Below are 16,470 nucleotides of genomic sequence, written 5' to 3' on the forward strand. Positions count from 1 at the left end.
CATAATTTAGAATTTTTTTATTTTTCTAATTATTTAAATTTTGATTACTTTCAAAATAAATTACATTCTTTTTTCTTATCTTAAAATTATAAAAATTAATTATATTCTTTTTTATCTATTATTTGTTAAATAAATAAAAATTTATAGATTAATTAGATGTTATCGAATCAAACCAACTCGACTTTATTATTAATATTAAAATATATTCTTTTCTTATGATACAAATGCATATATTTATTTATTTATTTTTGACAATTCTTAAAAATAACTTTTATCTTTATTTTTTCAAAATATATATTAAAATTTAGTTGCAAAATTTAAATAAATATTTAAAAGTAGACGTTGAATTTATTATTTAATAACAGTTGTTTGTATTTAAAAATTTACAATCCGAACTATTGGATCAAGTATAAAAAATGTCTCAACTCAATTAACGAACACCCTTATTAATTTTTACTCATCAATTTAAACATAATTTAGTAGATAAAAGTATCAATTATTATAAGATTGACGGTTCGATTGGCCCCATTTTAATATTTTCTAAATTTTTTTTTCGTAAATTCAATTAATAATAATAAAAAAAGAGAGAAATTAGAAAATGACTGGCAAAAATTGTTCAGTATTTATTATTATTATTAATTTTATTGCTTTATATATAAATTTTAAAGTATTTTTCGGTCTCTTTTGGAAAAGGAAAAAGTCTCTTTATTGTAACGTATATACAGTCACACCTGTCACAATCACACTCTTGTCGGGACAGTGATTGTGCGACACTTATTCTAACACAGCGAACAAGTTAGTTGTGTGAAATTCGGACTTTGTAGACAATATTGGTGTGTACTCGAGCCTCGAGCCTAGTTTGACAGAAATATTTTGAAAAATATGAGCGAGGAAATACATTGAAAACAATTTTAAAGAAAGTAATGTTATAAGCTAAAAAACAAGTAGCAACAACAACAACTTTGATAGCATATAACCGGGTAGAAAGATTTGACAACTAGTACATTTTGGGGCATTTTAGCCTTGATGGGTGACAACTAGTACATTTTGACACAACAACTCCGTATTGATACAACAGGAAATATTAAACACTTATTTAACATGAAAGCAAGTAAAAGAGGGTTTGGAATGCATATCCGATCATGGACAACACGTCCTAGACAAACATGACCGAAACATCCGACATGCAGCTAGAGACAACATGCTTTGAACAAGCATGACCGTGACTACAACGTTCATAAATGGAACTTTATTTTTGAAAGTGAAATGCTTCAATATGATCCCACTTAGGAGAGATGAACCAATTTGATTGGCTAATCAAATTGTTGTTCCAAATCCTTCCACAAAAAAACACTTAGTCAATATCCATTAACAAATTCATCTACAATTGCTCCATGAATCATCATTTTCAACTTTCATAGTTGCATCTAATTAGTCCTAGAAATATCATCTTCATTCAACGTCGTCTATACTCTAAACGTATCAAGTAAATGATCTATATTCTAAACGCGTTAAGTAAATGACAGCTATGGAGAGTCTGCTTCGATAACTTACGAAGTATTTTAAGTGTTGAGAAAGTCATTTCAAATATGCTATTAGTTGGTTTAATACTACTTTACTTACGAACCAATAGCGAGAGAAATTGAATAGCTAAACAACATAAAATATATGAAGTCCCTTTATAGATTTTGGAATGTTATTTCCTTTATTGTATATAAAAAAAAAAAAAAAAAAAAGGACAAAAGTTACAAGAACATAGAGAATAGGATGTGTATGTGCGAACAAAATGGAAAGGAGATTCTCTTCAACTTCTCTAACTGTACGGATGATATCTAACCATACATATTCTCAACTGTATTGAAACAAAGTTTGGTATCAAACCCAGACACCAAACAGTGTGCCAATAAGAACATGGGGCCCTAAAGGGAGGTGGATTCGATTGGATAGAGAAACGAGTGCTAACGAGAACGCTAGGCTCTTAAAGGGGGTGGATTGCGAGATCCCACATCGATTAGAGAGGGGAATGAGTGTCAGCGAGGATGTTGGGCCCTGAAGGGGGGTGGATTAAGAGATCTCACATCAGTTGGAGAGGGGAACGAAATATTCTTTATACGGGTGTGGAAACCTCTTCCTAGCACACATGTTTCAAAAACCTTGAGAGAAAGTCCAAAGAAGACAATATCTTTTAGCAGTGGGGCTTGGGCCGTTACAAATGGTATTAAAGCTAGACATCGGGCGATGTGCCAGTGAGGAGACTAAGCCCTGAAGGGAGGTGGACACGAGGCGGTGGCTGGGCCCTAAAGGGAGGTGGGGGGTCCCACATCGATTCATAAAGGGAATGAGTGCCAACGAAGACATTGGACCTCAAAGGGGTGGATTGTGAGATCCCACATCGATTGAGGAGAAGAACGAAACATTCTTTATAAGAGTGTGGAAACCTCTTCCTAGCAGACACGTTTTAAAATCTTTTCAGGGTGGTTTTCTAAAGGCAAACTTAAAGAGTGTTTCCGATGAATCTTGCAAGAGCTATCCCGTCGCTTATTTGGAAGGAGGCGTACTCGAGAGTGTTCAACGATGTCTTATCACTTTGTCCCTTGGGTTGTTTTGTTCAGCTTTTGGCTCTAGAAGGCTATTCCCATGTTTCTCATTCAAAACTAAAAAGAAAAAAAGAAAAAACAAAGAAAATATCAGCCACTCTTATTCTATAACCGAGCAGGATTATTGTCATGTACATAGATTCATATCATTTTCAGTAAAAGCCCCAGCAAGGAGCTTAGTTCTTTGGCAGAAAACAACACATTTACAGAGTTCACAAACAAAGAAGACAAGCTTACTCTTCCTTTGATTTAAGTTGTCTAGCAAGTAAGACTAATCCCACAGCAGTAAAAGCAGACAAAACCGTCGACGAGTACGAAACCGCCAGTAGAGCACCTCTCAATGACTAGGATATATAAATCATCAAATTACCATTAAGCATTGAACTTAAGAATCAAAATAATCATAAGGTTCTAGTACCTTGGCTAGAAGTAAAGCATTGTCATTTGCATACTGCAGAGAACTCTCAGGAATGCTCTGAACGCCCTGACCCAGTTGCCATGAAATTACTCTGCGTTTTACATTCAAGACATGAAAGGGATATGCTTGTCATCTGATAAATGAAGAAATAATTGAAGAATCGAGTTAAAACGAGTGGTGATTACCCAAATACGACACCAATTGCTGCACCGATGTTCGCCTTATCGGCAGTCAGTTCAACTTGAAGCTCTCCGAACTGAAGAGTGGAACAACATTACTGTGAGATCCCACATCAGTTGAGGAGGAGAACGAAACGTTCTTTATAAGGGTGCGAAAACCTCTTCATAGTAGACGCGTTTTAAAAAACCTTGAGGAAAAGCCCGAAAGAAAAGCCCGAAGAGAACAGTATCTGCTAGCGGTGGGCTTGGGCTATTACAAATGGTATCAGAGTCAGACACCGGGCGATATATCAGCAAGGAAGTTGAGCCCCAAAAGGGGGTGGACATGAGGTGGTGTGCTAGCAAGGACGCTAGGCCCTGTCGAGGATGGATTAGGGGCCACACATCGATTGGAGAAGGGAACAGTGACAGCAAGGACCTTGGGCCCCAAAAGGGAGTGGATTGTAAGATCCCACGTCAGTTGGGAAGGAGAACGGAACATTCTTTATAAGACTGTGGAAACCTCTCCCTAATAGACGCGTTTTAAAAACCTTGAGAAAAAGCCCGAAAGGGAAAGCTCAAAGAGGACAATATTTACTAGCGGTAAGCTTGGGCTAGTACAATTACTTGAACTTGTTCAAGATGGTTCAAATCGGCAAAATAATGGTTTATCTGTAATTTATACGTTGCATCGAATATAAAGTTCAAACCTACCTTAAACATTCTGGTTTCGTTCTTCGGCTGTTCGGCTACTTTCGGAGCAGATGATGCAGACAGAAGCTTTCCAGTTGTGTTCATTGCTTTGGCAATCTACAATTGTGAAAACTTCCAAGAAACTTAGAAAAACTTGAATGATAACATTTTGTACCGACGAGATTTATAGTTCGATTTTCCATTTTCCTATGAACAAAATTACAGGGTAGAACCTAACACGTTGATATTTCCTCGACCTCGAGAAGGAATACATAACGTCATTAACTTTCCAATTATGTAGAGAATAGGAAACCATAGATAGTGAACAGAATCTCTAAGCAACCTCAAATCTTTTGGCACATTAACTCAAAAAATTCATACAATATGATTGATGAACACAAAAGCTTTGATCATGAAAAAGTAATTTCGGGTTTACGAGGTACCTTCTGTAGTTCGCCCTGACCGTACTGTCCCATTGATTGGAACCTTCTTCCAGCAGATATCAAACGCTTGCCAAGTCCTAAATAGAGAGAGACCAAACAAAGGTCACATTTATTTCTTCACAAAATACTTGAGTATCAATTTCCTTGAGTCCTGTTCTTGCCTGACTTGTAATTTTCAGTCAAAGATTGCACCAACGAGGGGAGCTTGCTTACTAAAGTATGTGAAGTGGAGGTGTCAGCTACTTCCCATGCTCGAGAGAGATTTAGCAATATTTCACCCATTTCTTGACCACACTGAAGCAGAGATTCTAACATTCTCAGTACATCACAAATTTATAGCAGAGAATCCACATTTATTTCAAGTTGAGAGTCGAAAATCAATGCGTTCATCCTATTATGACGGTTTTACAATAAGAAAGACGAGATACAATAAGAAAAAAAGCATGTGTAGCAGAGAGGGTGCGGTTAGGAACCATGACATCCACAATGGTATGATATTGTCCACTTTGAGCATAAGCTCTCATGGCTTTGCTTTTGGTTTTCCCAAAAGGCCTCGTACCAATGGAAATGTATTCTTTACTTATAAGCTCATGATCAACCCTTTAATTAGCTGATGTGGGACTCATCTCCCAACAATCCTCTCGGACAAAGTACACCATAGAGCCTCCCTTGAGGCTTATGGACCTTCGAATAGTATCCCCTTAATTGAGGCTCGACTCCTTCTTTGGAGCTCTCGAACAAAGTACACCTTTTGTTTGACACTTGAGTCATTTTTTACTACACCATTGAGACTCTCACAACTTCTTTGTTTGACATTTGAGGATTCTATTGACATGGTTAAGTTAAGGGCATGACTCTGTTAACATGTTAGAAATCACGACTCTCCACAATGGTATGGTATTGTCCACTTTGAGCATAAGCTCTCGTGGCTTTGCTTTTGGTTTTCCCAAAAAACCTCATACCAATAGAAATGCATTCCTTACACCCATGATCAACCCCTTAGTTAACCAATGTGAGACTTCTCTCCCAACAATTTTCAACAAATGCCAACTTATGATAGCATCCTCCCCTAACAATTTTTTCTAATTTTCTTGTTTCTTCTCGATAATTTCATTGTCACATTCTTTTTGGGTTCAACAACAATATAGATATGGGGTTTCAAACACTCGACTTCTACGATAGTCAGTAATACATTTGTCTTTACCAGTTGAACTGTCCTTACGTTGATAATTTTTTTTTGTTACATTTTCTACGATAGTTAGTAATAAATGAACTATACGCAAGCCTTTCTAGGAGATCCCACCTCAGTTGGAAAAGGGAACGAAACATTCTTTCTAAGGGTGTAGAAACCTCTCCCTAACCGACGCGTTGTAAAACCTTGAGGGAAAACCCAGAAGGGAAAATCCAAATAGGACAATATCTACACGCGATGGACTCGGTCTGTTACACTTTTGAAAGCTAACTCTCTTGAGTGTATTTTGGATAACTTTTGAAAAAGTGCAGCTAAAAGCACTGTTAACCTTCCAGAAGTCATTCCAAACACAAGGTAAAAGAAATCACTAATAAGCATCATTTTCTAATCCGGTAACGAAACCAAAATGGATATGAACACGCCTAAACAAGCAAAGATACAAGCGAGAAGAACAGAAACGGTACCTCATCAATAACGGGTCCATTAGAGAGATCAAACGCAGCATCATTGAGCTTCACATACAAAGCAACGTTGTCGGTATTAATCTCAATCCCAAAAACCGAAGAACATGAAGAACAGAGCTACAGAATGACACAACAACAAAACAAAACACATCGAATCTACAACTTCCTCTTACATCAAGACGAAGATCACGGGGAAGTTTTTCGAAGTAATCTCGCGAGAGATCAAAACTGTCCTGTACATAAAATTAAAACAGCCACAAACAATCAAAACCCTAACAGAAAATTGGATATGAACTTAACGAAATCGAGGGGGAAAAGTTGAGATGAAGCCCATACTTACGGCCAGTTCTTGAAGGAGAACTTGGGGGTCGGGTTCTAAGGACTTGGCGGAGTCGGATTCGGCGAGAGCAAAGGGAAGAGTGAGGGGTTTTGGTGAAAGGGGCTTTTGGGCAAAGGAGGGTTTGAAGCGGATCGGATGGGAATATTGGGAAAAGAGAGGGGCAGAATGGGAAGAGAGAAAAGTGAGAGGTTGAAGAAGGTGAAGAGAAGCCATTGGAGGTGAGTAAGAGAGAATCTGGTGTGTTCAGTGTCAGCCACTGGANTTTTTTTTTTTTTTAATTAGCTTAAAATATAATATAAATATATTTATTTAATTTCATAATTATTTTTTTATTATTTACTTTCCAACCAATCTTAAAATAATTTAAAACTATTTGAAATATAATTTTCAAAAATATATATATATATATATTTGAATGTTAAATCTTAATTAAACATTTAAAAGTAAATAAATAAATATTTTACAAATTATAATAAAAATAAATAAATTACTATTATAATTTAGACATAGATTAATTTTATATATTCTTTTATCAATAAATAATAATTTATTACAAATGTGTTCATCTCTAATTTCTAATAATAGGAATAAATCACGCCAATTAATAGTTTATATTGAAAAATGAAAATCATACATTAAAAAGCTTCTTCAAAAGACCATTTAAAAAATAATATAATGTTCACTTGCCGAGCTCAATTTTCACAAATTCTCTAGAGAATTCACGCTCCGATGCCTGTAAAAATAAATAGAAATTTCATGGAGATAAAAAATGAATAGGTGACCGGGATGGAGACAGAGAAGACTTCCTTATCTTTGTCATGTCAATCCTTTGGACATCTCTATGTAACCGTTAATAATAATCATCTTCCTCTCATCCCCGTCTCAAAATGAAGGACCCCACCTGAACTATACAATTACCATAATGAAGCGTGCGGATTTTTCATATTCGATCCCCGACATTATAAATGAAAAACTACAAGAAAAAAGGAATAGGTTTGTCCCTAGACATCATCCTCCAACTTTGGCAACTTTTCTTTGCTGAATTTGGGCCGTTAATGGACACTGCATTTCTGTCCAACTTATGGGAACCATCACTGCACCTAAAATAACATTCAATCCATAATAGAAGAGTTACATACAACCAGTGTTTTTTCAAAGCTCAAACACAATAAAACGCAATAGCCTTTTGTGGGCTTCACAGATGGCGCCTTTCAAAACATTAGCTACATCAAGCCCTTAAAATCATGAACCAAGTACACAAGAATTGGCATTTTGAATTATGGCCTTATTCTTCCAAGAACGGACTAAGAGGGTCAGCTACCCAACTAATCTTCATAATTAAATACCGTTACTGTATAGGTAGATCTCGTTGTGAAAGACCGATTACTAGCTAATTCATGGGTAGAGCCAAAGAGGGTGAACTGTACAAGTTAACAATAACATTGATGAAATAAAAGAAGGAGCTCCGGTGTATAGAGAGGACCTCACCGTTTAAGAAGTAACCATAGAAACGAAGGAACCCACTATTTCTTTATCCATTTCGATTTTTTTTTATTTACTCGATGTTTTTTTTTATACTAAGTATCAATACAATTTCGTATTTTGGGGTGGGTAAGAACAAGAAAAAGAGGCATGCTTATGGAGATCTATATTCATTCCTAATCAAGTAATAACAGAACATTCAAAGTACTAAAATACCAGTTGGACATCTATGGCTCAAGCTCTTTCATGATCAAGACGACAAGATAGGAACAACGATTATGAAAGTACCATACTGTTTATACCTGCTGTACTTTCGGCAGAGACGACGCCGAGTTCGTTTTTTGCAGTTGATAGATGATAGGCCCTTGCATCTACAAGAGAAAGCTTTTGGAGAGAACCTTTTGTCAAGGAAATTTGAGGTAAGAAATACACTCAGAATCAAAACATCCAAGAAAATTTCATTAGTGCGAGCAATGAACTAAATCCAACACCAAAAAGATGAAATAAAATTGTCCCCATCCAGAAAACAACGCTTCGCTCTTGCCAATTCTTGTTTCCTATAGGAAGATTGAGTGGGAAAAATAATGAAAGCATGAATGATCATATCTAAAATTCAGACAGAAAGGATAAAACAAGAGCTTTGACAATGTCACCAGGACGAAATGATAAATGCATATCTACTTTATCAATCTCCGTTGCTCGAACGTCTTGTTGCCTATAGACATGATTTAAGACAGAAAGCATGAATGATATTCCAGTGTAAAATATTTCCCAAACAGAATAGATTAAAAGACATTTCAAATAGAAGTCTCTCAATTATTTAATTACACCATTATAACAAGATGAAAAACAAAAACATTCCTTGTTTGCCACTTCCATCATTATATATTATGAAACAATTTCCATAAAAATTAAGAAGGTAAAAGAATGTCACATAGGAATGAAATGGGCATACTTAAATGAGCTTTCCACCCCCACCATGTTCAAGTCGTACACGTCTGATTTAGCAAGCCTTCAATAAAAACTCAAAGGGACGTCTTCCCAAATTCTAGTGGGAATTGGCATTGGTTGTAACAAGCACACAGAAATTGAAGCCAAATACTTTGACAGTTGGCACACCCCACTTTCCTTCTTTCTTTTTTTTTTTCTTTAATGAATTACAAAACTTTGGTTGAGAAAAAGTGAAAGAATATGTAAGGTATCTCCTTACTAGTATTGATATTCAGATGAAGAGAGCCCATGGCAATACAAAACAATCCCGACCTATTTGTGACGGAAGATCTCACAAAAGACTTCTAGTAAATTCCACGAGATAGGATATTGATTTATCCAAATGAAATCTTAGGTCTCCTTGTGCTCAAGAGGAGTGATGTTCGAACCACTCTGAGTTGGCCTAATGGTCAATAAGAGCTAAATTATATGATAAAGAGTTTAGAAAGGATAGGTCCTACGAGTTCCCTTGATAATAAAATGTGGAAGGGTTAAGCAGCTATCTCATGAAAGTAGTTGAAATGTACGCAAGGTATCCCTCACTAATACCAAAAAAGAAAGAAAGAAAGAAAAAAGATTCTTCTAAAACAAATGACTATAACACAACCCATTTATTACTTCCAGCTCGCAGAAGATTTATCTCAATATATGTGAATGGTTGTTCCCTAGGAAGCAGGGAAACCTTTTTTTTTTTTTTCACAAAGGGTCAATGTTGGACACAGCCATGTCTTGGAAATGCTCCAAACGTCCAACCCACAGACATGGGACATGCACCTAGGCTTCAAGAGAGGTCAAATGAACAAATGAAGGAAATTAACAATGTTCTTGTGTAGGTTTTTCTTAACTTAATTTATTCCTAATTTATTAAACAAATCGTACGCAAGAAGCTCATGCTCAACAATGTTAAGTGCTTGAGGTGCTTTACGTAGCCAAGGTACACAACAGGTGCATATTTTCCAGGCTTGCTAAAACAATGTTTCCATCAACATAAATTTTGACCGAATTTACATGGAACTTAATTATTTGATTTCCATGCAATATNAAAAAAAAAAAAAAAAAAAAAAAAAAAAAAAAAAAAAAAAAAAAAAAATTGGAACATGGTTGAAGAGCTTTTCACACCAAAGAAGATAAGATATGTAAAAAATTCTGAATAAATAAAAGCTTCATAAAAGAACATTTCAAACCTTATAATTCCAGTAAACTTCTCCTTCACAGAATTCGGACCAACACACATGATATCAGCTGATGCCATTCTAGACATTACTTTTGTGACCTACAATTAATGGAAGAATAATAAGAAATACTGTCCGAAACTTCCGTAGAGTAATAATGTAAACATCAATCAAAACGGATACNAAACTACTACTAACAAGTTGAGAGTTAAGAGTATTGGAGGCTTACGCCACCCTTGAGGCCTTAAAGGTGTAAGCCTCAATTAGTAGTGTCCAGAAGACTGAAAAGGCAAAACGAATAATCACAGCCGTCTGTCGTCTTATTTTAAATTTAAAAGCTTATCGTTTATGGTTGGGTTTTTTTCTGTTTTCTTTTCTACTTTTGTTTATTATGTACAATCCTCCTATTAAGGAAAGCTGTTTTTCTATTTCCCATTTGAAACTCGACTGTTTTTATCCAAAGTTTTCCTTAGTATTTTCTTAATATACTTTTATTTTCCTAAGAAGAAACTGGATTCGCAACAGATCGAACCTAGCAACAATGCAAGTTTGCAATTTAATCACCCTTTCACATATTTAAGTCGTCTGCAAAAGATTCTACCTGTTACTACAAGCGTCCCCATGACTATTCTTTCCAGTACTACTTATGACTTGACTAAGAGCTTAGCACAGCAAAGATGCAAAATTAATTTCTTTTAAACAAGAAACAGAACGTTTCAGTTTGGAGTCAATTTTTGGAGGAGCTTGATGTTAGCTTTAGCCAGACTTAGATGTTGTAGAGATATGGTTGAGGAGATCTTGCTCCATCCTCTATTGCGAGAGAAAAGAATGCTTTTGTGGCAAGTTGGAAGGGTTGTGGAGAGAGAAACACTAGGATTTTTAGAGGTTTTAAGAGACCTCCGTCTGAAGTTTGATCTTGTAATTATTTGTTTGGCCTTATTTTGCTAGACTGGAGGCCTTTTTTGTAAGTTGTCTCTCTTTGGTGGGTATTCTATTTTTGTATGCCCTTAATTCTTTCATTTATTTTTTGAATGAAAGGTTGATTATTCATCTACAAAAAGAAATAACACGTTTCATTGAAGAAATGAAAAGAGACTAATACGCCAAAGATGCAAAATTACTTTTGCCAACAGGTTTACCATACCAAAATTAAAAGCAGGTGGGGAAAGAGAAAAACGGGGGTGGAAGCAGGTATACCGTACATCAGCAGGCACTAAAATTAAAGAGTGATGGTATTTAAATATCATGCACAAATAAATGACAAAGGCAGTGAGGAACTTACTCGAGCAATGACAATAGATCCAGGAGCTGGAACAGCTCCATGGGCCTTATGACCAGTCACTTCCACAGTTGATTTCTAATAATGCAGATCAGCCATAGTTGTAAACAACATAGAGATTTATATAAATAAATAAATAACTGGAGGTACAGATGTTGAAAAGAACTGATAAATGAAAATAAAGTAGCCATTATAACATGCTTCCATGACCAGTAGGAAGTCTGAGGTTAANAAAGTAGCCATTATAACATGCTTCCATGACCAGTATGAAGTCTGAGGTTTAAATTTCAGATGGCATGGTTATGCTTAAAAGCAAAGGGAAGAAAACCAAAGAATTGGGTTTAAGACTCCCCTGTTTTATTCAGTCAGAGTTATAAGAGAAAATACGTGGAAAACTTCACCTTTGGTCCTGTCCCTAATATAATACAATAATACACCAAGGTAACAGTTTCTTCACCGAACACCAAAACTAAACAGTTCTTTCAGTTATTCTTATTAGTATTAAATATTTGTTCAGCTCTCAACAATAATTTCTTATAATCATGCATCAAACTATCTACGAATATGTTGGAATGCAAATGTAAGTCCTATATTGGCTAGAAGAGGTGAAGAATCATTCATGTTCTACATTTTGGATAGACCCAAAAGGCAAATTCATAGAGGCGTACGTCAAAAGTGGACAATATCATACCATTGGAGAAGTGTGCTATTCCAACAAAGTAAATGTTCATGGGTCAATATCAATACCATTGTTTCTAAATATAAATGTAATGCGAAATGGTGGAGGACTCCTATGAAAAGTGCAAGCTCGTTTAAAGGTCCTTGGACCCAGATCATGTAGAGCATTCTTCTCCCCGACGATTCGTACTCATATCTCATCTCCCCTTCATTTTCTAATTCTCCTTTGATAATAAAAGTTTTGTTTCTTATAAAAAAAGAACAAAACAAAACAAAAATTGTGTAATGCTAAATTATCATAGGCATGATGATGAATCTTGCTTAACCTTAGTTAAATCTTCTACGGCGTCAAAATTAAACCGCCGGAGTATCACCTAGCCAAGAAACTATAACAAGGCTCGGAGGAAAGCGCATTAGATGATGAATCTCCCAACATCCACAACGCTTGTTTTCCTTCCTCGAGACTGAAAAATCGAAATACATCGTATAGAATTCCTTTCCTTTGCTAAATCACCGCAAAACCGCCTTAAATTCCAAAACAAAACTCATAATAATAACAACAAAACAAACAAACAAACAAATCCCAAACTACAAAACACAATGAACAGAAGAAAACGAGTGTACCAAATCCGAAGAGGCAGTCGGAGGGGGAATAATGCGGCGGAAACCAGAAAGAGAAGCATAAACAGTGTTGTTGGCAACATAAGCGCCTCTTCCAGCTTTTAAGTCCGAAATTTTTCCGAGAACTTCACCTGGAGAGACGAACTCAGTCTCCTCCTTGCCTTCTTTCATTGTCCCTCTCACAAACTCCGTCGAACCCACACTGTGGCCGTCACTGAGTCGATTGGAACTGGAACAGACTGAGTTTCTATGCAAACTGGCGGGTGCCCTCTGCTTAAAATTGTAGCCACTGTTCTATACGTACTAAGGTTCGAACTTGCGCACCCAGAGTTGAATTGACAAGGTGTTTCTTGGCTCGTTAGCCCTCTCTTCCTAGAGTAATGGTTGTGTTAATCCTCTGCGTGTTTGCTTGTCTTTCGTTTGCTAGATCGAATATCTCTGTTTCACCGGCGTTTATGTCCGACGAGACAAAACCGTTCATCTTCCATCCTTTTCTCTCTTCATTTTGTGGTTCCTATCCTTACAGGTGAGTTCTGAGGGTTTGCTGAAGTGTAGGATTTCAGGTATGGTCGTGAGTTCGTTGGAGGCGCGAGTTCTTACTGGAAAAACTATGAAATCTCTCTCTCTCCCTCTCTCGATTTTTCTAGTCTTTTCTTCCTCTGTGCAGGTGTTCGAGACATTGGCTGAAGGCTGGAGAAGGGAGGGAACGTCTGGGGACGATCTGCCGAGGTCGTGGTAGTGATATCCGAAAATTTCGACGACTGCTGGAATTTTCACAACCTCGCTAGCGACATCGGTTTTTTTATTCCGTTTCGTTACAATTAGAGTCCATGGTTGTTGTACTATAACTCAACCATTGTGAAAGAGGAGCAAATTGCAAACTCGAGAGATAAAGAAGGATAAAATAATGAATAAACCGTCCTTGTGTTTCTCTTTCTCACACGATGGCTTTGGTCGACAATTGGTAAGGACAACACATGATCGAGGTTAAGGCGAGGGGCGTGCAACAATCATCGACCAAAATAATGAGAGAGATGATTGTAAAAGAGAGAGAAAACACCGTACCTCAGTGACTGTGGTCGGTCTTGGCCACTTCATCACTGCCTCGATCTTAGCTGGGTCCACTGTGATTCCACTACTAGACACCACATGACCCAAAAACGCTACCTCAGACAGCCAAAATTCACACTTGGAAAACTTGGCGTACAGTCGCTGTGTTCTCAGTATGGTCAGAACTTTTCTCAAATGTTCTTCGTGCTCTGCTTCGGACTTAGAGTACACCAGAATATCATCAATAAACACTATAACAAAAGTGTCTAAGAATTCCTTAAACACCCTGTTCATTAGTTCCATGAAGACGGCTGGTGCATTGGTAAGTCCAAAGGACATGACGAGAAATTCATAATGTCCATAGTGACTTCTAAAAGCTGTTTTGGGAATATCTTCTTCTCTTATTCTCAATTGATGATATCCTGACCTCAAGTCAATTTTAGAGAATATCGATGCTCCCCGCAGTTGGTCAAACAAGTCGTCGATCCTCGGAAGGGGGTACCTATTCTTTATGGTGACCTTATTCAAATCTCTGTAATCTATACACAGGCGCAGGGATCCATCCTTTTTCTTGACAAACAGAACAGGGGCTCCCCAGGGCGACACACTGGGTCGTATGAAACCCTTATCCAATAGGTCCTGTAACTGTTCCTTCAATTCCCTGAGTTCTGCAGGTGCCATTCTGTAGGGTGTCTTGGAGATCGGCGCAGTTCCTGGTTCTAGGTCGATCCCGAAATCAACTTCCCTAACAGGGGGCAAACTTGGCAAATCCTCAGGAAAAACATCAACGAATTCCCTGACAATGTGCACTGACGAGACTGCCTGTTCATTACTGCTATCTAGGGTCACACTAGCTAAAAATGCACTTGCACCACCGCGGATCATCTTTCTAGCCTTAAGTGCAGTTACGACACTTGGGGTTCTTTTGGAAGTGGCTCCCTTATATGAAAAACTATCCCCTGACGGGAGCCTGAAAGTAACTATTCGAGTTTCACAATCAATAAGAGCGCGATTCTCGCCTAGCCAATCCATACCCAAAATGATGTCGTAGTCTTGCATGCTTAAAACTATTAAAGTAGCTTCTATGACTCGTCCCGACACTGTCACATTACCTCCTTTAACTCTATGTGTAGCCATTAATAACTCGTGAGCAGGGGTGGACACTGATAGAATGGTCTCCAAGGGTTCTTTTTCTAGGTGTGCTAGGTCAACGAATTCCTCGGACACAAATGAGTGTGTAGAACCCGAATCAAATAGTACAAAAGCTAAGTGACCAAAGACGGGTAGTGTACCTGTAACGACTGCGTCAGGTGCGTCAGCCTGTCTACCTGTGGTTGCATGGGCTACAGCTCGCCCCTGCTGCTGTTGGGCACCCCGACCCCTTTGATTCTTTACTACAGGTCGATTGGTGACATCGTCTCTCCGTTGAGAGCAGTTTGCTGCATAGTGTCCCATCTGGCCACAATTATAGCATACATTAGTCCCTAGGCGACATTCTCCCTGGTGAGTACGCTGACACTTAGGACATTGATTCCTGTTCAGTGCTGGGGTTCTTCCGCGATTGGCAGTGCCACCACGGGGTGGTCTGTTAGTCCTGGGATGATTTCGATTTATCTGTTTTCCCTGGACTGCGATCTGGGATTTTTGGGCTGACCCCGCTTGCAGTATGTCAGTACGAGGCGCGTCAATGAGAGAAGCCATCTTGAGAGCTGCTGTATAGTCTGTGGATGTCTGTGATGCCACATAACCTCTAATGCTCTCCCTTAGGCCGGCGATAAAACGTTCGGCCTTAAGCTCTTCAGTACTGACATATATAGGGGAGAATCTAGCCAGCCTATTAAATTCCTGATCGTAATCCTCCACAGATAGATCGCCCTGCTTGAGTTCATGAAATGCTGCTTGCAGCTTCATTCTAGCAGCGTATGGATAGTATTTGCGGAGGTAGGCCTCTTTGAACTGACACCAAGTGATAGATTCTCCAAGTGGTGCAATCATTTTTTTAGCACCCTTCCACCATAAATGTGCCTCTCCCTCCAGCATATATGTTCCGCAATGGACCTGATATTCCAGTGGACAATTCATGTAAAAGAAGGCCTTTTCCATAGCCTCCAGCCAATTTTCTGCTGCAATAGGATCTATCTTGCCACCTTCAAAGGAAGGCGGTTTTTGTCTCTGGAAGTCCTTAAGATATCGAGCCTCTATGGTCATAGTTCCAGAGTCTCTATTCCCCAGCAATGCTGTCTGTTGCATCGCTGCCTGTTGCGTTGCAGCCTGTTGCATTGTTGTCTGCTGTAAAGTTGTCTGTTGTAATGTTGTCTGTTGTATCGCCTGTTGCATCATAGCCTGGTTGGTGACCAGTGTCTGCATCATCTGAGCCAATTGAGCCTGGTTTTCCATAGAGGTTAACATAAATGACTATACTACATCTGCAGAGAGGATAGCTGTTGGCTGCTTAGGTGGAACCTCCACATTATTGGTGGGCACTGATGGGACAGTTTCAAGAGGAGGAGCAGTAGAGTCTACCTCAGGTAATTCTTGAGTCACTGCTTTCTTCTCGCTCATTCCTGACCTTGGTGCCCGTGGTATAGGACATTCAAACCATGCAGGCATTTCCTCAACCTCCTCTTGAGGTTCAAGTACGGGTTGTTCCGCCTCAGGAGGCGGGACATCAATGTCCAGAGCGACTCTTCTTCTTCCCCTTCTAGGTCCAGGCCCGAGATAGGTTCTACTCCTCTTAGGTGCCATTTAGCTACCACAATAAAACTTTGTGGTTACATTACATACAAGGTTCATCCTCTAGGAAATGTGTAGTAAAACACAAGAGAACAGTCATAAAAAAAAAAAAAAAAAAAAAAAAAAAAAAAAAAAAAAAAAAAAAAAAAAAAAAAAAAAA

At 38.0% G+C, this 16,470-nt stretch overlaps 1 protein-coding gene across 1 annotated transcript; it reads right to left on the bottom strand.

Annotated features, from left to right (window-relative positions):
* Window positions 1–951: 951 nt before the first annotated feature.
* Window positions 952–12,783, bottom strand: LOC111780489. The gene is made up of 16 exons (XM_023660909.1): window positions 12,531–12,783; window positions 11,232–11,306; window positions 9,962–10,050; window positions 8,418–8,502; window positions 8,090–8,171; window positions 7,317–7,405; window positions 6,306–6,545; window positions 6,139–6,198; window positions 5,966–6,013; window positions 4,471–4,603; window positions 4,310–4,386; window positions 3,888–3,983; window positions 3,201–3,271; window positions 3,016–3,106; window positions 2,835–2,941; window positions 952–1,337 (listed from the first exon to the last, which is right to left on the bottom strand). The coding sequence occupies exons 1-16, from the start codon at window positions 12,696–12,698 to the stop codon at window positions 1,250–1,252; spliced, it is 1,599 nt and encodes a 532-aa protein (XP_023516677.1). The 5' UTR covers window positions 12,699–12,783; the 3' UTR covers window positions 952–1,249.
* Window positions 12,784–16,470: the final 3,687 nt, after the last annotated feature.

This window comes from Cucurbita pepo, chromosome LG18 (assembly GCF_002806865.2).
Source record: "Cucurbita pepo subsp. pepo cultivar mu-cu-16 chromosome LG18, ASM280686v2, whole genome shotgun sequence".
NCBI classification, from domain to species: Eukaryota; Viridiplantae; Streptophyta; class Magnoliopsida; order Cucurbitales; family Cucurbitaceae; genus Cucurbita; species Cucurbita pepo.

What these genes read in the sequence shown, in the direction of transcription:
- LOC111780489 (XM_023660909.1), bottom strand. Translation starts at nt 12,698, where the DNA reads ATGAAAGAAGGCAAGGAGGAGACTGAGTTCGTCTCTCCAGGTGAAGTT. An exon ending in GATCTATTGTCATTGCTCGA is followed by an intron (nt 10,051 to 11,231) that starts GTAAGTTCCTCA and finishes CATTAATTGTAG; the next exon opens with GTCACAAAAGTAATGTCTAG. An exon ending in ATGCTTTACTTCTAGCCAAG is followed by an intron (nt 2,942 to 3,015) that starts GTACTAGAACCT and finishes TATATATCCTAG; the next exon opens with TCATTGAGAGGTGCTCTACT.